Source organism: Bombus flavifrons, chromosome 2, assembly GCF_040668555.2.
Source record: "Bombus flavifrons isolate JBK064 chromosome 2, iyBomFlav1_principal, whole genome shotgun sequence".
Classification (NCBI taxonomy): Eukaryota; Metazoa; Arthropoda; class Insecta; order Hymenoptera; family Apidae; genus Bombus; species Bombus flavifrons.
In genome coordinates, this window is record NC_138443.1 from 9915985 (window position 1) to 9940209 (window position 24225).

Sequence of the window (24225 nt, forward strand, 5' to 3'; positions counted from 1 at the left end):
CAGTGAGGAAGTTAACGCTGTTACTGAATACTATCACGCTGAATAGAAATAATTAACTAGTATAATAATACGTAGACGTATTATATATACATATATCCTATTATAGAAATATATTACGTATTATACACTATCTATATATTGTATTATAGAATTTCTATGTATTTTAGTTTATGTAAATTGTAAAAAAATGTTATTGTATTATTCTTGGCAAGCTCTTTTTTCTACGCGGTACTTCTTATAAAACTGTCAATGTCATGTTATGATTTTCATACCTTTGAAACTAGTACCTAATAGTTTGGTACTTTTATTTATCTTATGAAATCTTTTTTAACACACATTATAAAATAACATATTTGCATAGAACTTCTATTATATTAGGTTGTCCCAAAAATTTCTTTCGTTTTCTAAGAAAATAATAGATGCACAACATACTTTGTTTTATATTATTTTACTAAATTATGTATAATCGAGTTTGTTCTATTGGAAATACAACGCAATTTAATGAAATTCCCAAGGATAACATCTCTTTGTATGAAAATTTTTCATTTTTTAAGAGAAAATATTTTCTTAAATAAAGCATATCAAATCGAACAAAAATTTTCTAAAAACGAAAGATAACTGTTTATTTCAATCTTTGTGTTTCTGAGATACTGTTAATTAATCAACTGTAAATGTTTACGCAAATTTATTTTGTATCTCTGTGGACGTACGCAAAGAAATGGGACTCGTTTCTTTGTGAAATTGTTTGACCTAGTAAATATTCTAACAAATATTTCATTTTGGTTATTTTGTAAATTTCTGGATGTTGTGTGTATGCTGTACATTCTTACATATTTGAGCTTTCCATAAAAACATACTTAAGTATCTGTTAATGATGGTATTTCTCGTCACATAAGGCTTATCCACTGGATTGTTCTTTTGATTCTAATTTTGCTCGGTGCAATATCGAGCTGGTATGTTCGGAGTTGTTCTAATAAGCTGCTCGGTGTTGTCGAGATGATTTGTTGTGCCTTTATTACTTTATCGCTTAGCAAGATCTCGTGAATGTTTAAAGTTTCTAGTTGATTAATATACCGTGTTATTACTTTGGTATGCTGTGTATGTGGTATTTTCAGGTTGTACGATCTGCGAGTTTCGTACTCTATTAAATTTACATTTTAGTTTGAAGGGTTAATTAAAAGAATCGCTTGAAACGATAGCGATAAGTAAAAGTCAACCAACTTTTATCGTTTTATAAAATCGAGCATCGACCTTCGACCACGGGTTTGTCCGTTTTTAAATCAATCGCTTTTTCTATTCTTTTCTACGAATTCTCGCAAAAATATATATACTTTTCCTCCTCTTCTTCTCCGTATCAACCCCTGATAATGTCAAAACATGTTTCAAACGTTGATTCAATGATTTCGAATGAAATTTATCGAACTAAAATAAAATCATGTACTTTTTAATGCATTGATCGATCCACTTTCCAACAAAAATTCGCAGCTCTCTACAAAATGCATAAAAAATACATTACTTGTACAAACATAACATATATGTATTCTGATGTAAAAGACAAGCAATGAGACATCAGAAAATACCATGAAACTTAAATGTTCGTAGCACATCTTCCCACCTTAATCAATCAACTCGATCAACTTCCTTCCACGCCTCGAGTCAAAACTGCTCGATTCACTGTGGACGTAGCCAAGAGTCTGTGCGCGTGTATAGGTCCAGAAATATTGCGCTTGTTTCGAGACCGCATACAGGAAGCGGCACGGGGCCCTCGTACACGATGATGATGGAACGCTGAGAGCGACGGGCATACGCGAAAGATTCCTGTTGGTAATCAGCTTAATTACCTTCCGCTCGAAAGTCCCGGACAACGTGAGCCGGTTAATGCATGGCGACTAATTGACCGCTGTAAGGGTTCACGAGCGTGGCCATTTAACACCGGCGATCGTGCGCAGTGTGAATCATAATAATAGAACAAGTGCTGGATGCTGGCGCGAGCGCGTGCGTGTTAATCTTTCAAACGTTTCAACCATTCGACTGGTTCTGTTTAACCCGCTGCGCCGCGCCGTTTTGTTGTATTTTACCTTCCTTCGTGCGAGAGAATACGAGGCAATTCTCCTTGAGAGAATCGGCGAATTTTGGCTGAAGGGTTTTCATTGAATTTTTAGCGCAACTAGAGGATACAAGCTGTGTTACGTACGTACATAACATTCAATGAGAATTGCGTATAATTGTTGTTCGAAATTAGTTGCAAATCGCGAAGCATTTCAAGTCTACGGTTGTTTTCAGTATGATGAAATGGGGGAAAATCGAATTGTTAATTGACCTACGTAATTATTATCAAAATAATAACTTAAGCATCATTTATATATTTTAAAAACGCTATTTCTCGTCGAAGAAGCAGGATATACTTGCTTCGTGAATTTTCTATTTAAACTTTGCCAAAAATCGCTACAATGAACAAACGTGTACACAGATCTTGTACCAACAAAATTAGTACTGTGACCTGACAACGTATACGTTCAACATTCTATATTCTACTTTCTCAAAAACGATTCATCATCATTAAAAAGAAAAAAAAAAGAGAGACTAAGTAATTGCTCGCGATATTTCCACGCATATAGTAGGAAATATTGCACATCTCCACGTACATAGTCATCCGGCCAATGGTTGTCGATTTTGCGCCGTTGTTTTTCAGAGAGCGTGGCGGCCCCGCGCGATAATTAGCTACTTAAAACGTGGGTTTCTCGCCGCCTGTCCCGCGGGGTGGCGCCGACGCCAGGCCGCTCGATGAATCGCATTCTTGCAGCCACGATAAACGCGTAATGCGTTCTTCTCCCTTCCTGTCCCTTTTCCCTCTCCATCCCCTTTCCTCCTGTTCTGTTCCGTTGCTCGTTTCCATCCGTGGTGCGAGATGCGCAGATGCAGCGAGGGATCGAGTGCAGTGAAATTAAAATTATCGCGACTGCAACGCGGCGTGAGGCGTTTTCGTCGCTACGGGTGTTCGCACTGACGCAAAGCTGCATACGCGATAACGAGCGCCCCACGAAAATTGCCAGTGACAGAATCGACTCGAAAATGCGAACACGCTGTTGAATACGAAGGATATGTACAATGTCAGAACGGCTGCTCTTTTGAATTTTTTATTTTTATCCAATGTGTATCAATTTTATAGAATTTTGTATTTTCATTCAACGTTAAATGGATGCTTTTAGTTATTGATGTTAGAATATTGGATGTTGAAAGCGGTTGTTCAGTACGATGGAAATATGGTTCTAGCTTAATTTGACTTGTTTCGTTCCTTTATTGATGCCCATTTAGAAAAGTACGTTCTATTATTCGTATTGTTGCATACTAGAGAATCTTTCTGGAATTCTTTTAGTTTATTCGTGGAGTATAAATTAATGTATAAACATTTTTCTCGTCAGAGACGTCTACATATGAACTGCTCAAAAGCCACACAGTCATCAACCCCATAAGTAGGAAAGTGAGAAAGTAGTGACGATATTATCGAACATTATAGAAATTAAATATTACCTTGGAACGTACAATTTTTCGTATTACTCCCAGCTATTTGTTCTTTGAGGAGTACGATTCTAATCATATGCTGAATTTTCTGCTGAGTTTATTAGCTTCTTCTTCGCTCCTATTATAAGCTCAAAGATCTACGAGTCGTGCACGGTAAACAACACAAAAAACCGTCATGCGATCGAACGAAAAACCATTTGGCAAATCAGAACCGTAGAAACAATGAATCATAACGCATCCAAATCTATTGGTACTCGTACTCAGAGGTAGTCCATACGCGAGATTGTTGGAGTTCTAATTATTAGAAGATCCTATAATTTGCATTAGCTCGCAAGAGTCGGCTCCCTATCTCGCGGTACATAAATTTATCAGCGTCCCGGTGATTTCCCCGACGTGTTCAAGAGGTTATATTGGGAACGTCGATGCGTTCGCCTGTTGGTTCTCTCGCCACTTACACGAGAGTTCTACTACACGGCGGGTTCCTCGAATCGACCGTGCAATCGGAACGTGTACTCGTCGCCACTCGAACGAAGGAAATGTAGTCACGACGAAGTAAGAGAGGGAAGAGGAGGGGGATAAATAGAGAAAGATGCTAAAACAGGAGGAGGTAGCTTCGTGAATAGTATAGCAATGAAAAACGGGTAACGATAGGGGACGAAGAAAAGAGATAGAAAAAAATGTTTAAGTTACGATAGAGACGAGGACGCTATAGGCGCGGGTCGCGTGTGGCCTTCGAATTCTTCACGGAACTTGGCTCGCTACCCTCTTCGTTTTATCCGGCCCTGTCACCGTCACAGTCACGTGACCACACCCTCGCGTGTGCCGGAAAATGCCCTCTGTATTTCACCTTTTAACGTTTGCCCCGTTTCATGTTTGCAGCTGTTGTTACCGCTATTTTCATCCATTCCTTACTCCTTACGCGAATACGAAGATATATTTGCACGGTGACAACATCTTCTGCGCTTGCGTATCAACAAATGTTATTAGTTTTTGATCGGTGGTTTCTTGGTATTGCTCGTGGGAGTAGCTAAACAGAAGAGAGGAAATTAGGAATTGTTTTTCTGAGCGAGACACACCTATTATATAAACGTTTATAAAACGATCATTTCAATTTCTGTGTTCCTAAGGGCACGCCTTCATTCGAAGGTGCGGTTTTAAGGACGCGTGTCTTTGATTGGACCGATCGATTTGACAGTAATTTGGAAGGTATTTAAGTAGATAGTAAGCAGTGGATATTTGTATTATTGCAAGGACGCTCGTATAAGATTGGAGCTTTGCATAAATTTCGGTGTAAAAATATTCAAAGAATGGAAATCGGGAACAACTTTGTGATATTTTTTGCTAAAAAATAGAAAAATTGTTAGAAAAGGAAGTGATAAATAAAACATAGAACTTATAGAAACTATGGAAAATTTAAAGAACACAGAAACGTAGAATGGAAAATATATAAATATCAACATTCTCTAGTATGTAAAAATATTCGAACATAGAAAATATATAAACATTGAAATATAAGTCCAAAATAACACAAAACATAGTCCTCCGATTGTTCCCAGAGATATAGAATAAAGAAGAACCTTATAATATAATCGTCTACAATCGCTATGAATGGCGTGCAGGTTAAGCACCATTTTAGTTTGTAAACGGAGAATAAAGAGGAATCGTTTCGTTCGCGAACCTGATCGGTTAGCCGAACAGATCCGATCGAAGCTTATCGAGTAGCTCGGTTAGGAGAAAGGCTGTCGTGTCCGACAATAGGTACGGCTGTACTACTGAAAAGCGGCTTCTCTCGTGTCGGGCTACTCCACTGCCGCGATCTGTACTCCGGGTTACCTCGAAGAACGATTTAAAGATCGGAACACGGAAACGAGGTAAAGAGATGCGAAGAAAGCGAGACACGGAGAATTCTGTCGTGTGTATCGAGATTTTATTTTCTTGAAACGACGATGCAACGGCCAGCCGTGAGGCAACATTCTTCGATTTGCGAGATATCTTGCGTGACGTACTGGTGCGTCGATCTCCAGCAGAAACGATACGCTTTTAATGCATAAGACAGAGTTTGTAAGGGATGACGAATACATTAAAATGTTAACAGGGAGAAGATTAATACGTGTGTAATATTTATAAAAGATTTAGCAAAGCGAAATATTTGCCGTTTTTATAGTAAGTGAATTTATGTAGGATTGATAAACTTAAATATTTTGCGTGAATACAGAAGGGTAGAAGAATAATTTACATATTTAAGTGAAGTAATATTGGATTGATATATATTGTTGAATTATTAATACTTCTTAGTAAATTTGTTCTCGTTTAAATGGTTAAATTTAGACGGTGAAATTTTTCGAGGAAGAAAGTTACACGTTAGCGTGAATAGTAAAAAGATCGCCTCGCGTGAGGCAAAAATTATAAATTCAATTTAAAAGGACGAAAGTTTCGTGCATAGAAATTAACGAAACGGAAACGTGCAACAATGAAGATAATGAAAAGGAAGTGGATACAGTAAGATAGGAAATGGAAGAAATTTTTGAAGATAATGGTTATACAAGCATGAAATTTTAACACATGAAATTTTGAAAATAAAATTCATAATTTGATTGATGAAGAAAGATGTTATGAATAATATAAATCATATCTATATTGATTACGCTTTATAATGTGAAAAAATTATAAGAACGCTTTGAAGGAAAACTTGTATGAAAAGTATGTGTTTGACTGGTAACGAAAGAGATGCGCTTATGAACTTCTCCATAGCGAGTTGAAGCTGTCAGGATGCACGTGTGAATGCTCCAAGTAGAATGTGGATGACCGGTTAGGCGCGAGAAATAACGATTCCATGGTTCTTGGACGAGCTACAGTTCTCCGCGTTTGCGTTCCTCCGTCCAGTTTCTTTTCCCTCGTTTTATTCCCGCGATTATTCTCGACAATATAGTGCGCACTCGTCTTTGATCGCTGGCTGCACAGCTTGTTCAACAGAGTTTCTTTTTTTCCTGATTTTCATTGGAATTCGATGAAATTTTTCCTATCATATTTAATGTTAATATTGACATTTTTTTGTTTAATTTAAATAATATTATTCAGTGATATCTACCATTTTATTTCTTTATCTCGATTAGTCTTTCGAAGAATTTTAAAACTATCGTTTTTGTGTTAAAAAGAAAATCCTGTGAATTTTTAAATTTTCCGAATAATTTATTTAAATGCAAGTACCTACCATCCATTTGCATAATTTTCATATTTTACACATCCTGGAAAGTGTACGCCAAAGGGTATAGCTCGATGGAACTTCGAAACTAGGTGAATAACTCCAACGATCTATATTTTAGTCTTAAAACGTTTCAGTCTTAACACTACGTGACCTAAAATGCACGCTATTCTACTTCATGAAATCATAATTCATCTTACCATCATAGTCACACAACTCTTTCAAAAAATGTATTTTCTACTTCAATTATTACGTCAACACGAAAAATGATACAAAAGACACATACCACACCCGTAATGTTTTAATAAAGCACAGAAAATTCATATTTTTGTATTAATACAAAATATATACTTTGTAACCATAAGAATATATCTGTTGGTGTATATGTGCTATTTCAGATATTACCAGATCGGATGAAGTATGTAGCGATTTTCTCGTTTCCCTTTCTTCCCTTATTTCCTATGGGAAAAGGAATTATCACGTATCCTCGACTGTATCGCTGTGCTGTTCGGTTAACTTTTCAAATTGGATTATTTGCCAGTAGGGCACGGTTCTCGTAGTTTCGTGGTTGGACACCAACGATACCTTTTTGCTTTCGAGGTAGCACCAGGATTGTTTAGTTTCCGCCCTTGGTTCACGTAGATAGCAATTCATGAAATTAGAACTATTTGTTATTCTAATACATATTAATTCTAAGATATCAATCGAAATTATTTTTTATTTACTGAATATATTCACTATCATAAATGTTTCGAAACTGTGACAGATTTTAAGCAACTTGTTAAAAAAGCTAATAAGTTGGAGCACTGCTATTTATAAGCCATCTATAGGTCAAAGTATCGAAAGTTTATTCAAGCAGTTAATGTCAAAAAATATCTACTTTGGTACTTCTCCGCTAATTATCTCTCCGTAACAATCTTCTATATTTGTTAGTCTTCTATATTTGTTATATTTGTTAAAGGGTTAGAACATATATATTATAATTATTCAAGAAAAAATGCCCTCATTATTTTACGTTTATTACCATCGCAGTAATGATATTTAAAGTACGTAAATTTTCTTATCGAGAATGCTATCTCTGGCTTTTTAGATCAACACCTCCAGATTATCTTTAATATACCTACATATTAGTTAGTTAGTTTTTATCTTGAATGCTTATCAAACCGCTTTCTCAACCTCAATCTCAAAGCAAACATTTGACTTCGCAAATGAAGAGAACACAAAATGCTGATAGGAGCAATTATTTCCACACAATCAGGAAAAATCTGAAAATTAAATCCCTTCGAGAACAAGACCCAAGATTTCTGATTTCAACGTCCACGGTGAAGGTCTTCATTTCGAAGATCGTTCCCGCGAAGATAATCACGCGATGCTCATATTTGTACAGTTAAAAGGATCAACGGAAGCGCATTAGAAAAGGGAAGGTTGTATAATTCATCTTGCGTAGTCCAGCTACAATTCTCTCGGCCGTACCAAGTATCAAGGATTCTCTCGTCGCAGTTTCTCGTTTCTTTCTCTGTGAGAGGGATTACATGATGCAGCAGCGCAAGCACCAAGTACGCCATTGTTCCACGGTGTTAACTTTTCGACCGGATTATTCCGCTGCAATGTTCACAGCTTCCTGTTCGTTAGCCAACGGCCATTTTGACCACTGGTGTTTCGTTACTTTTAAGGATAACGATACTGTTTATAAGATCTTTTAAACAAAGTCAATGATTTTAGATTTTCTTTTCTTATTCGTGCATATATCTTTTACGTATACTATACGTGTAAATTAGTCTGCGTATTAGTGGTGACACTTTACTGGAGGTAAATTTAGCTGAAGTTTGAGTTTATTTAAACGTTACTTCGAATGAAGAAGGAAGTCCGTCTTTGAGAAACGTACCTAGTTATTTTATATTAGTTATTATATACTGGAAACCATGTAATCGTGTACACGGTCTGTGTCGCTTAATAGAAACCTAACAAACTCAAATGACGCCTAATCAATTAAATCGATTCCACTTTAATCCGTTGCTGGTGGAAAACCGTGGCGGTGAGCAGGTTTTCGCGAATCGAACCGCAAATTGCAAATGCACGCTTTGCTCCCGTTTCAATTTGCTCGAGTATTCCGTTCCGCCTTAATCCCTCGGATTAATTATTTCACCTACGTTCGTGAGATGTCGCGATCCGATAAAAAGCGAATCGCGAAGCCAGCGTTCGACCCTCGGTAATTTCACGAGAACCCTCTCCATCGATCTGTGTATTGTAATATCTCAGCATTTGGTCCATGAATCGATGTTGTTTGACAGTGAACTAGAAATATTCCCATGATTAATATTAAACATAAGGAATTACATTCATTTTTAATATAAATAGAAAATTTTTTTCCTTCGTTCTTGAGATATTTCACGAAAAAAATACTGCATTTTTTCAGACGATAACTTCATCCCCTAAAATCGAATTATAGCACGAAAGATCGGGTTGTATTACGTATGAGATATTTTATTTGTAGGCAAAGTTTCATAATTTTTATAACTTTCGGGTTGCCTAACCTTCGTTGTTAGATGCAACACTGAATATTCTGCTAAGTTTGCTATTAATTGGAAACTAATTGTACAGATATCAATAACAGTTTCGTTTATCTAACTAGTCTTCTTTTTAGAAGTTCCACAAGCTAAGAAATGTGGTAGTTGATTATTTTTCTTCAATTCCGGAATTCCACGGGACATGTAACAATCTGAAACCGGTTGATTGCGTGATTACAATTTCAGGTTTTATTACGTGGGATAATTGATTTTCTTCTTGTGTGTGCAGTGACATTTTCGCGAGCGTTATTTAAAATGACGTAAATATCTTTTAGCCTTTAATAAACTTTCGGCAGGATCGAAATTTGCTCAGCGATTTGTAACAAGAGAACGTCGCACCTACACATAGTAACCTAACTGAACTCTGATATTTCCTTCCCACACTCAGAACGAAAAGGTCGTCAAAATTTCCGCCTATATTTCAAATATGCGGTCAATCTCAAATATTCTACGATAGCAGCAATTTACATTCTGAAACATTCATCATTTACGCCCACAATCTGCGCTACTACATATCTTTGAATCAGTATCCACATTTCCATTTAAATTCAACATCTATTTTTGCCTCGCGATCTATCCTTGAATTGCATCTCTCAAATTCTCCAGGTACAAATCTTCAATTTGTAAAATTCTCAATTTCGCTCTTCATTACTATATCCACCAATGGAATCCTCCACTGTTTGCTGTACGATAGTCGAATTACCATGCTGAATGTGTATATCGTGGAGGTCAACATCGCACAGCGTGGAAACGAAAACGGAGGTCACCGTCTGAAGAGACTCGTGCAATTCACCTATGTACAGAATCTTCTTTTCTTCCTCTACCTTGAGCAACGCAACACGTGCGTCCAGTGATGTAAGCAGAGGATTACTTCTCTCGAGTACAATCCGGATTTCTCGTTGCAAACAGACTGGATCCTCCGTCAGAAAATGTCCATTTAAAGGTCGACCTGACTCGGAGCGACGTCTGCGTGTAAAAATGTTTCAGCAAGTAAAATATTTCTTTGTACGATATGCAATGTATTATGGAATATTAATGTACATCTCTCCGCATTTTTTACTTGGAGAAAAGTGTTTGTGGCTCTGTGGTGGTTTCGTTGAGAATCTACTTAGAACTTATCTCGATCCTACCAGTCATCTAATGCTAAAAGATAGGCGAAATAGTAATAGAAGATAAGTGGAATTATTATTGATATGTGTAAAATTAATTTCTAATTAATAATAAACTTAGCAAAAAATTCGATGTAGAAAAACATATGAAGAAATAGAAAGAAATGAAAAATGAAAGAATAGAAAATCATGTTCGTAGCATTCACTGGTGGCGACGAGAATGGCAGAGTTCCGATACGCACAAGTGCGTACGATTTTATTCGTTTTCAACTTATTTCAATATCTCGATAGTCGTTCTCCCGCCGCGCGATGTTGCGCTCCCTCTACATAACTCCATTATGGTTTTGTGGATCATTAGGCAGCGATACTTATTTGTGGATCATTAAGCAGCCTCGGATTCCTATGAACTAACTGCTTTGTACGTTCGCCGACTGTTTCCTCGCGGCGGGATGTTTGGTTTCCGGTGACGATCGACAACGTCATGTTTTCCTGTAGATCGTCTTACTGTTTGGTTGTTTGGAAATCTCATCGATTGTAAATCAACTTCCTTATTATACATTTTGTTTGGAAGGAGAAATTGCTGAATGTTATGATTTTGTGCTAATAGATGACATAAAGCTTCGTTAAGTTGAATTATATCGAGGTTTTATGTTAGAGTATCATTTTGAACGAAGATAACAGAAAATAGATAGGTTTGTTGCATGTATGAAAATATTTGGTTATTTAAAATAAAACAATCGAAAGATATTCGATCTAAGGTTTGCTCAGGTTTTATATTAAATGTTATTTAAGAGACCGTCAAATTACGCCAAGATAATTTGAAAGTTAAAAGAAAATTAAAAGAATTTCAGTTTAAAAAAGTAGCAGAGATTACATTTTATCTCTATCGTACTTCTTCTCAGGGAGAAATTTTATTTATTTTTAAAAGTTCATTTCTTAAAATCCAATCTCATAGACACACAACCGTAAATATATTCACATATAGTCAAACTATTTAACAAAGCATCTAGCAGAAAGACTTATTTATAGAACGACTTAGAATGGTAGAAGCTACTTTCAACAACTTCTGAAATTCCACGTTCAATTTCACTTCCCGTGCCATCAACTTCACCTCTGTAGATTTTACAAAACCAACATCTACATTTCAACTTCATACCGACATCTCCATCCTCTCCTCGCCATTACAACCCAACTACGATCGAAAATCAGAAGCTGAAAGACCTACTAATTTGTCGTCCCCCGGTATATCCTTCAGCAAGAATATATTCGTAGATCGTCATGCAAATCACGAGCGCTATGATTAGCGATTACTGCATCGTGATATTAGTCGCGACGCGATTCTCGCGAGATCTCTGCTCGTGAGTCAGGTTGCTGTGCAACATGTTGACGACGATGGACTTATAAGCGTATTCAAGCGTGTAACTTGACGTTTCCAGTCGTGATAAAGCTGCTTCGACCGGTGTTACTTCCGCTTATAATTTGCATTCCAGCGTGACATCGATTAATAATAGCGATCGATTATCTCAACGATCTTATCTAGCGTCGACTAATACCTATCAGATGTTTGGTAGACTTTGGAGAACTTGAGATTTACAATCTTATAGGATCGTTTCGAATAATTGACATTAAGGGAATTATATTTGAATTGATTAATGCGTTTCTTGTTGATACAATTAGGTTCTGCTTTTCTATATTGTATGCTTGGAAATAATTCTCGTAGAAAATTCATATTTACGTCGTAAAAGCTTATGCACGCGTTTCGTTACAAACTACTATAAAGCTGAAAGAACGAAGGTCTGATATTTTTACCGTTCGAGATGACTAACGTACTGAATGAATAGAGCGATGCATTTATTGTCTCAATTGCTCGTCATCTATGATTTTACAGTATTTAACTTAACACGATTACTTACAGTCGACATCAGATTAACCGACTAGAAACAGATAAATATCGAATCATCTTCAAGTAATCGTTCCCGCTAAATTGAAATTTAATTTACACCGACGATTTCTAGTAATCTAAGATCGGTTGACTGATCAAAATTGCCGTAATAAAAGAGAGAAAAGAAAACGCAACGTTATATAAGTTACTAAGCAACTCATCTAAAATTCATCTATTTTGCTTCTGGTTACAACACGAGACGAGACACCAGCACAGGTGTAGAATATTCCTGAGATCGATAACGTGGCGCTTAGTCAGTCGCAATCACCGGCTCGAATGGATATTATTAATTACACGAGACGGCGCTAACCGTTCGTGTAATTAATAACTAATAGTCAAGGCAGCCTCTAATTTCGAATACCTGCAATACCTGCGGCCAAATATCATCCGTAACAAGTTTGTCAACCTGTCTGCCTCGTGTTCGCCAATTGACCCTCCTGCACACAAGCCACATAATAGCAAAGATGGCGATTATGCGAAACACACGCGTATCACGGGTGCAACGCGTGCAACCGCGCTTATGGCTGCGCCCGGACACGAGTCATCGATCGATAAGCCTCTGTGTTCACGTGAAGGTATGTACGAAGTGCAGAATCGTTCGAGGAATACGCGTCGATCGTTAATGGCTGCCGTTCGTCATTAACGATGCTCGATTGCACAGCGTTCGCGATTGGAAATACCCTGGAAATATACTCGATCCGCGAAAATCTCGGAAAGTGTTCCCTCTTTTTGTTCGTGCTCTCTACATGCTCGTTCGCGCGTGAATATTCTCGCTCCCGTATACTGTCCGCGTTTCACCCACGTACGTGAAAAAAAAGAAAAGGATAATGCTCGATCGAGGAATATTATGATGGAGAAAATGGGAGCACGCGAGGAATTTTTAGAGAAGGTTGAGAAAAATGGGAGAGAATGGAAGAGAAAAAGGGTTGATAGGATTCTGATTGTAGGGTTGGAACGAAGAATGTGTTGATTTTCCTTCTTTTTGAGTTTTGGGGGTTTTTTATAGGGATATATTAAGTTGGAAGTTAATTTTTATCGTTACGATACTTGCAGAAAAGTAGTATGATTTATTATTTGTGGAATTTATTGTTAACGAGGAAGTAGTACAAATGCACTTTTTTTTATAAACAAGATAAGCGAAGAAAATGATAAATTAAATTTACATTCATTTAAAGATTTTTTCTATGAAATTTTGGCTTTTTGTAGGTTTCTTTTTTTTTTTTTTTTAGTAAACTGTTTTTCTTTTTGTTTCATTAAACGTACCACAGAGAGTTAAGAAAATAAACACTTCCTTTCTATAGACCTAATTCAGATCAATCTTTCAATTATCTCTCTCCCCCAATTATTCAAACTAATTATTTTGTCAGCAACTAAATATCCCCACCAATCAAGCATTCTAAATCAAACCTTCCTCATCACTACTTCATCTCATCAATTTCACGCTACATTCATCAACCTGTTTCAACACCATTAAACTCTCTTTCGATCTCTCTCGATTTACTTCCACTGGTGAGTGCATCGAACACTGTATTTCATCCGATGGTACAGAATCCCACACGTGAGGATTTCCATTGGAAACTTTATGACACGTTCGTGAAAAAAGGAGGCTATTTTTATGTCAAAACTGAGAACGTTAATGTGTTGCTGGCAGTAATGGTTTATTCTCTATGACAAAAAACTTTGAAGTCTTTTATTCTTCGATAAAACAAGAAGTTTTCGAAAAATGTTATGCACAATAAACTATGGATGAAATAAAATGTGGCGCGTAATGGTACATATAATACTAGAAGATCCGAAGGAATTTTGAAATGCTTAAAATGAAACATTTTGAAAATTTTCTGTAAAAAATGTGAGCTATAAGTACATAGAGAGATCACATCTAGAAATCAATTACCATACACATTTTACCACGAAAGATATGGATTTACCATAATAGATATTAGAATAAAAATTCGACAATTCACACTGAACATTCAAACATCTATTATGTTACAAGATCCATCAATCCTAGTAATTTTATTCTGTAAAATTTAATAATGCAAAAATGCACAGGATTCTCCTTTTCGTATAAGAAAATTCGTTCGCCAAGAATCACGATATCAATTTACTATTCGCTGAAACCAGTTAAGATTGACGTGATATACAATATCCAGGACACGCGAATCACAAGGTTTGCCCCATTTTGGTTAAATGTTGACGGTGCAACTCTGCAAAGGAACTAATCCACGCAGTTTGACTAGCGTTCACGACTCGCTGTGAACGCGTTTAAGCCTTTATTCTCACACAAACAACAATAACCAGTGGAACGAAACGACCATCAACCGTGTCTGAATCTCGATTAGGCCAAAGCAGCGTTAAAGTGTCCTATGGCCCGTAGAAGGCGTCTCTTGTCCCAGACCCATTCTCCATATTAGTATTCCCGTCTGAATGGTCGGTTCAGAGCTCGTCCTTGTCCGCGGAAGCTCCAGCAGTTTCACCAAAACTCCTTCTCTGTAAGCAGCGGATAACAAAACACGTGCTATGCAGATGTCGCGGCCAGCAGCTCCCACCGGGACATCCCGTCGTGATTTAGGCTAATTATGCGCGACCCGACCAGGGTACGAGCTTTCTCCTACAGCCTCATAACTAAAAGCCTACGGTGTTTCCGCCCCCTCCCATCTTACACGGTTGCTCGTTTTCGTGAGACGATGCGGATTACGTGATGGTCTCCTGCAATTTACCCTTGTACTACTGGCTTTTTCTTGCCGTTATGCGATAGGAATTAAGGATTACGGAGGTTGAAAAGAGAAATTTGGATTAATAATTGTTGCAAGGAGATTGGTTGGCGATGGGGGAATGGAAAGCAATTAGGTCAGACTTATGAGTACTGCGAATGTTTATAAATTTGTGAGAAAAAGGATGCAGAAACGCACAGATTCTACATATTGTGCAAGAATATATAAAATATTCAAGATAGGGCTGGTTATAATATTTAGTAAGAAATTTCTTTCTAGATTCTAGGAATGAATCCAAAAGTAATCCTCCGGATAAGCTTAAACCTTGAATCTGTAGCGGCACATGAGTTAGAGGACAGTTCAAATCATGTTGTTATTTTGTCTCGGAGTATCAAGATCGTTAGGATACACGTAATGCAATGATAAATAAACTCCGGACAAAACTATGTCGCCGCTGCGTGCACCCGTCGAACAAAGTCGAATTTGAATTTTCCGGCTCTCCCCGATCTGTATCTACCAGCAATCTAATCAGCGATTATTAGAATTGTCTTAGCGAATACGTTTGTACGAGCGTCTCAACGACATTATTTATATTTATATTTATTTATTTAATTTAAATATATTGAACGGGTTGCAACAGCAAGTTCTCGTTAGTCTAACTACCGATCCTCTACCAATCCTCTACAAATCTTTTAACTTTTTCTTCAGACCTGCTAAGGGTTTTAATGACAAAAATTGCCTGATACAACATAAAAGAGCAAAGCAACTACGCTCAGTCAGACAGACTCCACGGGAGAGAATTATTTACTTTTCACAGCACCTGACATAATGGTAGTTACCAGCAGTAGAACGAGTGGCGTCGAAACAGGAGGTCCGCAACCGTCGAGTCTCTAATTACCGTAATGAAGATTATTCGCGGCATGGTCCGCGCAAAAGGGCGCGTCGCTGTCTCGGTGAAATGGACGCGTGACCATGCAGAAATTCTCTAGAATAATCGACCACCTTTTGATATTCAAATATTTTACCCTCTGCAGACTGAATTACTAAAATACGCGGTACTCGCCGCGTGTGTTTAGAAGGATTTTCAAAGAGCTTTTGCTGTTTCTAATGTCACGGGTTTTAAGCGTTGATTTTCCTAGAATGAAATTACGCTAAGAAGCCGTACTTATTTAATTTAAAACTAACTCGAAATTTTGAAACCGAAGTGAAATGTTCTACTTCGGAAGCCTAAGGAATATTTAACAAACGTTCTTTTCAAGAACAAGATGTATGTAATAATAATAATTGCGAATAAGTCGATATAGTCAGCGTATTCATCGTAAATTACTATGTTATCACAACTTCTAAAAATCGTCTGTTCATTATATAGCAATCATAAGAGATAATTGTGTATCAGTATCGAAGACTATGTTCTTTTGTTTGTTCCATACAATAATTATGGTTTTTAAGATACCGACGGGACCAAGGAAACGCATCTTATCTCTCATAGGTGATTCCACTTTCAACAATCGCGAACGATCCAATATTGAAACTGATTGCATGTTGATATATCCAATCATTTTAGAGCGAGATGCAAGATTTACTAGAAAAATTAAAATGGAAACCTTTTTGTACTTTTGCAATAATTGATCATGTGCGTGGATTGCGTATAAGCAAGAGAAGAAAAGAGAAGAAGAAAAGAGTGATACGAAGGCGTTGAAGAAGGCGTGTTCCGATATTCCATCGTATAAGATATATTTAGAAGCTCGTAGAATTGAAAATTTAATATATATAGAAGACGATTGAGGCTTGGCTCGATTATGCGTGGCCGGTGCACGCGCCCAAGACCTTGTGACACTTAGGTACGTCGGTCATAAGTCGTTCGCTGTAATAAAGTACTGACGAGGTACCGGATCGGGGCAATTTCCATATGGTGCGTACGAACAAAGGATTGGTGGAGACAGCCAATAAGTGGCCCGAGGCCAAAGAGGAACGCTGTGTGTTCTCATTATGCGATGCTCCGCGTTAGAAATTCGCAAAGAACGAATTTAATTCGTAGGATATGATGGTCGTTTGATAATCTGATTCTAATTTCGATTCGTTCATCTTCGTAAATTGGAATAATGTAGGATACAGTGTATAATGCACGCAGATACACATACCATAGAACAAGAATTATTTATCGGTACATACACGTTGCTTTCATGTTTGAGATTAGGTTGTACTGTGTCGATTTGTAATTTTCATTTTATTTTCATACGTCCTTTCTTTGAATTATCGAAAAGAAGAATCGAACGAAATAAAATGTCGAGTCCAGTTGGCAAACATTTAAACCTCAAATATAAGTTGTTAAGAAACACGTGGAGGCAGGAAGATTACTGTTAAACATGGAAACAAATGCCAAAATCAATATGCAAAAATGTTGGTCGAGACTTATCCTTCGAGTTATAGAAGTATTAAATAATTTAAATAATTAAATAATTTCCCAAAACGATAGTTTCGTTCGATTATTACAATTAAGCACACGATGTCCATTGGATCGTACAAAACAAAAAATTAAGGGAGGCTTAAAGTCGGACTAGATTACCACGACTCGATTGTCGGGGTCAAGAGTCATCGAAGCCATACAAGGGACTACGCTCGTGCCTTCTACTTCCCTCTCCGTCCTTTTTCTCTTCGCCAGCCGGTGGATGAGATATTGAAGAACGGTAGCCATTTTGTATCATTGACCGGGCAACGAGCGACGACAGGACAATAGTCGCCACTTGTCCACCGCTTTTTTGCTAGAAACCAAATTCCAGCCCGCCTGTGGCGATCCGTTGTTCGCCTCTGTAGCTCTGGATGAAAAGCACCGGTCGATCTGATCTACGTTCGACCGTGGATCATACCTTTAGTGCCAAATCATACCGAGCTCGTACGCGATCACTACCGTCCGGGAACAATCGAAATGCAATAAAATTCGCCTTTGTGGAACCCTTTGTAGCCGTTTTTTCGTGGTAAAAGGATTAAAAAGCGATTGGGATACTTCGATAGAATTAGGGTATATTTCGTAAGCGAGTATTACAGTAGAGTTAGGAGACAAATTAGTGGCAATAAATTTGGTAACGCAGTATGTTGGAAAAATGTAGAATTTCAGAATTCATAACGGTATGTGCATTTTCGACCAATCGCGAGGAGACGAAATCGCGTGGAAACATGTCAACGGGAGTCGTAAATTCCCGTTATGATTATAATAATCGACGCCGCGACAAGATCGATCCCCTGATTTCCGTTGAGATAATAGGGGTGGTTAAGGTAGTATAACGCTGCGATTAACAGGGTTATAAACTTTATATTTCCAACACTTATAGAGTTACACTGAGGCGTATGTATAAGTTAAGTAAGTGATTGATTTAAGGATAGTGACCCTGTAATGACATGTTGACTATTCTAACGGTGAAGAATAAGTTCGTTCTTATGTGATTACGGAAGAAAGCTCGGAGTGGGTGTGTCTTTTGAAGTAAGGACGTGGATTCGTTGTTCACACTTTTCGTCAGGACAGTGAGGGCAACGATCCGCGATGCCCATTGGTTACAGCCAATATTAATAAGTGAAGATTGGAGGAGGAAGCTTCCTACCGACGTGGCTCGGGGGTGAACTTGTGCATGGGAAAAACTGGCTTTTCCGTTAGACACCCATCCGCTTTCTCCGTAATTTGTGAGGACGTGCAATAAACCTAAGGACTGTTTTAAATACCAGTTATAAAGCGAAAATACTTGCAGGATTAAAGGTTCCTGCAAGCTAATAAGATTCGGTTTATGCTGGAGCCTTAGGTTTATTGAGAGTCTGTCGAATGGGGCTTGGGCCTTGACGGTCAGACACTGAAGGACGTCGCACGGACCATTTCACGCGACGTAACAGTATGGTAAATAACTTTATCAGAATTGTACGATTTTTTATTTGAAACAGCGAATCTGTTGCACCGAGAGGGAAATTTAAATATTTTCTATATTTACGATTCGGATTGTTTTATTACTTAAGACATAATGTTTCTTCTTAAACTTCGTAACATTATAAATGTCTATTTGCATAGACCCAAGTGAATAATCTCCAAAATTTTGATACTTAATTGATACCAATATTTTTGGTCAAACTAGAATGTGACTGATTATGAAATCTTTCTAAAATAGTATTTGCACATATCCAAGCTGACGGATGAAATAATTTGCTATTTCATTTATATACCAGTACCGTTTAATTAAACATCAGAATATACATATATTACCAATTACCAAATTTTCACAAAAGGGAATATTCTTACATACTTAAGTTGAAAGACGAAATACTTTACTATTTAATATCAATCAGCATCTTCCAATCAAATCAGAACATTACTAATTATCGAATCTTTTGTTTCTAGGTGTCTGCGGGTCAGCACATGCAGCTAACAGGCGACCTGAAGCCAGGCGTATCAGTGGCGGCGCAACAGGGCATGTACTTCAACCAGCAACAGAACCAAAGTCAGTCAGGACCAGCCGGGCAAACGGACACGTATTGTTCGGTTTCTCAGTCTCAAACGATCAACTTCACGCAGCAAAGTCTGAGACAGAGAGCTGCGGCTGCAGCCGCGGGTGGCGTTTCCCAACCCGCTGGCGCTGCAGCTGCACGTAACCATCCCCAGCAAGTGCCGCCGAATCAAGTGGATCAACATCAACATGCGAAGATTCTTCAGCAGCAGCAGCTAATGCGCGCTCAGCAGGTATGTGTCTTATTCCATAATCGATCGAAAGTTTTCTAGAATGTCTTGTCGTGTGCTCTAGCCTGGAGGGTGTGAGCCAGGGGACTGGTTTATGGTTTAATTACCTAATGGTACCGCGAGCGATGTTTATCTATGGTAATAGAAATGGTGTTTCGCGAGTGAAGGGGTGAGGAAACTTGATTCGTGATGGGTTTGGTTTAATCTGCGGTTGATCGGGGGAATTTTAATTTCGATAAAGGAATAAGGGTGTTGTTCTTGGAATAAAGTTGGATGGAGGTTGCGAGGAACGTCGCGGTATTTTACACTCTCATCGCGATTGTAAATAATCGTGATTATGCGAAGGAAAATTTGCGAGATTGTAATTAGTTATTAAATTTTGATCGGGGAGATAACAGAGGGGTTCGCCGGAGAATTAGGTTTTGTAATAATTAATTCAACGGATAAAGTGATAGTAGAGATTGCGATGGCTATAATAGCGAGGGGAAGTAGGCTTTACAAAACATTTCCATTTAAAAATGTTAAGAATCTTGAGAGAAGTGAAATTTTTTTAAGTTCTGCGAATAGAATAAAAAGAAAGAAATTGAGAATTCCTGGAATCGTCGCGACGCGCGTTATTCGAAACATTAAGTTGGTATCCGGCGATGGTGAGCAACAGGTATCGCGGCTCCTTTGCAACTTCTTGGTTCCATCGCGCTGAAAGAAACGACGCAAATAGGACAAACGTCTTGGAAGCCGCGGAACAATGAATGGAAACTTTTTCTGTAACCGGGAAATCTGAGTTCGCGTGCACTTCCTGGAGAGAACGTAATGTCTGGTGTTATCGCGACTAAACAAGATCTTGCCTTTTTTATGATGTTTACGAATGCGGTTTGCCATGCTCGAAGGAGCTCGATCGAGTGAAATTATTGCGGTTTGTTATTCACCATTTTTTGTTCCTGTTATTTATGTATTTTCATTGCTAAATTAAAAGTTTATTTTACTATGTGCTATTATTCGTATGCAATTGACTGTGACTTCGTGTTACGATTTATTTTGTGAATATACGAAATTTCAGTTTTTTTTATTTAATTATTAATTATTATTATTATTAATTTAATAGCTCACATATAATGAACTTTAACGTTAAACTTACGTTATAAACAATCTAACAGCATAAAAAATATTGTCTGACAAATGGAAATTAATTTAAATAAAGAGAATAGTGTATGAATGATAATTCTTTTAATAAAAGTCCGTAATTACTTTGTTGTTACTCCAATATGGTTGCCTTCGATGTTAGACTTCTTATGAATCAGACACGGCGATATTTACGACTTCAGAAAATATTCTAGGATGAACTTGAATTTGTTGTTTCGTATGTTTCATATTGTATCGTTATCTACAGTTTTAATTGTCAATTATGAGGATAAAAGTTAATGTAAAGAATCAGAAAAATGAAGTTGTTATATCCAGTGTTTGAATCTTAATAAAATTATATTATCCAGTTTAAGTACTTCTCTCTGTCGCATAGCAAATAATAAAAAGAAAACACGCACTAACAAACACTGTGACGACAATAAACACGGTGAATTGCTAATAAGCGATATACATGAAAAAGTGACCGTCGTGAAGATATTACGACGTTACGTGTGCAAATTTGTTCTCCTCTGCTTTTCATTCCATAAACAGCACTTATACATATCGGCGTGTGTATTCAGCTCATTAGAGTTTTAAATTGCAGGTAAACGCGTTAGTTTTACATCTTTACGAATTACGTCGCATTATAGCCATTTAGAACTTGTAGAGTTTATCGGTCCATATTGTTCTTTGTGCCGACGCGAACAAAAGAGGAAAAGGAAAACAGAAAAAGACGAAACGAAAGACGTGCGTCTGTATCGAGCCTGTTGTTCTAGTTACTCGAGGTATAATGTAACGCCGGCAACTTTGCAATCAGACAACATTTGCATGCAGTCATTTACATCTTGTCCGGCACCGTGTTCTTCATCTTTTATGCATTTCCAATTTGCATCGGAAGAAACTGTGTCCACGAGCTCAATTACTGTCACTGAATCGTCTTCTTCCACGAATTATCCCCTCGAACACTTGCTCCTTCGCTCGGCTATTGAAAAATTGCTAAAACATTGAATATCAAATTACACGTCGAGTCATCGAAATCACATTTGCATAAATTCGCCCCATCACCTGTCGATCTAATTCTATAACACGAACGTTATACGATATTCCTTCAACAGGAACGTTCGTAAAATGTGTGCCTAATATGTCGACTATTATCGTGGTCATCGATGAGCCACGTTTTACTAGGCCTGTTAGAACGATCAAAATAAGATAAATTTCGACAAAGATTTAAATAACATTGTCGAAAGAAAGTGTCCAAATACAACATAATACTTTGCAAAGATTAAATATCATGGTGTAGTATATCTCAATCTATTGCGGTTCTCAGAACAAAATATATAAAAATTCGCGTGGCAATTAACGTATCAAATGTTTAAAAAACATATCTGATGTGTGATTTATCTGTCAAAGTATAATTAATAATTCTGTTTATTCCAACCTATCGCGAATAGAAGAATGTAAATATCAAGAAATAACGTATCACGATAATTTATCAACATGCTCTCAAGAAAAACATACTGGAAGAAAATCGAAAGCTGTTCGATGAGCAGAGTAAAATTATTAACGATTTATAAATCGTAACGGGTTCTCTGCGGCGCGGTCACGTTCCCGCTCGCGGACACGCCGCACGATTTATTAACGAATGACTCAGTTGTAATACCAAGCATTACTTTAACGATGTTAGAGTATCGAAGGCAACTCTCTGATCGTGCTCCAATTACTAATTGTAGGTCTCACGCAATTGGTTAGTCATTCTTCATCAGTGCGCATCTTTCTTTTCTTCTTTCTCGATATTTCCTTCGATCACGTTTTCTTCCTTTTTCCCTTTTTGTTTTTCGTACGTTCGTTATAATGGAATAAAACAAACGCAGGCTGTACAGGTTGAAGAGTTAAACACCAGATCGTTTGATAATTGCTTGTTCTTGATGTTAGGTAGAATCGCTTGGAATCGTGTTACAAAATGAAGGAAGATTTTTCAAGATTGCATGGGTCGAGCTCTGGGTCACTTTCTATGTAATTGAGCTACCGTGAAGTGCAATCGCGTCCCCAATTGCCGTGAGAACGTTGGCGAAGTTTCCTCGATTTTCGAAGAATAACGAAGATTTGTTGCTTCTTCGGCGAAATGATCGATCTGTAATATGCGGTTCTCTTAAATCAGATTTTTTAACGATTGATAATCGGTTATATCGATTGGCATGATATGGTATCGACGAATATCTTTCTTCCCTTTTTTTAGGAATTAGGATTAATTTAGATATTGTATCGATTTTAAATTGTATTATTATAATTATTCTCTCTATTTTTAAACTATGTTTTTTTCTCATTTTCCTGAATAGTCTCCTTTATATCAAAATTACTTAGATCGCCAAAATTACAAATATTAAAGCAAATTGTAAAACTAACAATTTTAAGTGATCCAGTCAAGAGTTAATCCGTAGAGAACCATTCATTTCCTTCTTCTCAAGTACGAATCAGTGGAAGAACGCGCGTGAAATTGCTACATGCTGATTTTAAGAGTGCTTCCTCCGTTCACCAGAAGCTCGTTGTGAGAGCAAAAGGGCGGTGCTCGCTTAATCGTTGGTTGTTGCACGTTCAACAACGGAAAAAATACTTATGTTTGCTGGCGAGAGTCTCCGATTTTACACGTTCAAATTTTTATACGTAGATAGAAAGTTTGGAACATTGCACCAATCACGTGATAACTATGTTATTCAAAACTTATTTGCATGTTCTGAAAAATGTAGCAAAACAGGGCAAGTTAAGAAGTTTAATCGCAGTTAAATAAAAGATTCTCTTAATATAAGCTCATGATTGATTCCAAGTCTTACATTTAGTGTACAGATATCTTGTGAAATTGAGAAAATAAAAATTTCGTTCCATAATATTATATCGATATGAATATTACCAAAAAATAAAAATTCACAGATGGCAAACAAAAAAATATGCTAAATATTTTAGATAGTTTACCTTACTATTAAAAGTAGTATTAAAGTAGTAGAAACAATTGTGTAACTCACTGTGTGTCAGAAAAAATACAGAAGGGTGTAGGAAAGCGCAGAAGATTTAGGAAGAAAGACGCAGAGAAAATTGTGGAGAAACATGGTGAATGCGTATCTCGTTTGGTAATGAGGAAAACGTGTGGCTACTGTCTCTGGTTGCCTTTCCGTCTTCATTGTCGTCATCGTATACGCGGACTTTCGTCGACGGCCGCGTAACACCAGGAAGTGGAAATGCAATCCAAGGGGTCTTGTGCAACGACACCGATGCTCGGAACTTCCGTGCTCGCCAGTTCGACGACAATGCGACTCCTAACGAGTCATCGATGCGTGCCGTGAG

General features: G+C 37.4%; 1 protein-coding gene across 10 annotated transcripts in view; it reads left to right on the forward strand.

The window, feature by feature from the left end:
• Positions 1-24225, forward strand: part of mam (neurogenic protein mastermind) — a 246051-nt gene that overhangs the window by 209686 nt on the left and 12140 nt on the right. For all 10 annotated transcript variants that reach the window (XM_069132111.1, XM_069132112.1, XM_069132113.1 and 7 more), the window contains one exon: positions 19435-19773. In XM_069132111.1, the coding sequence (XP_068988212.1) occupies positions 19435-19773 (339 nt within the window). The remainder of the gene's footprint in view (positions 1-19434; positions 19774-24225) is intronic.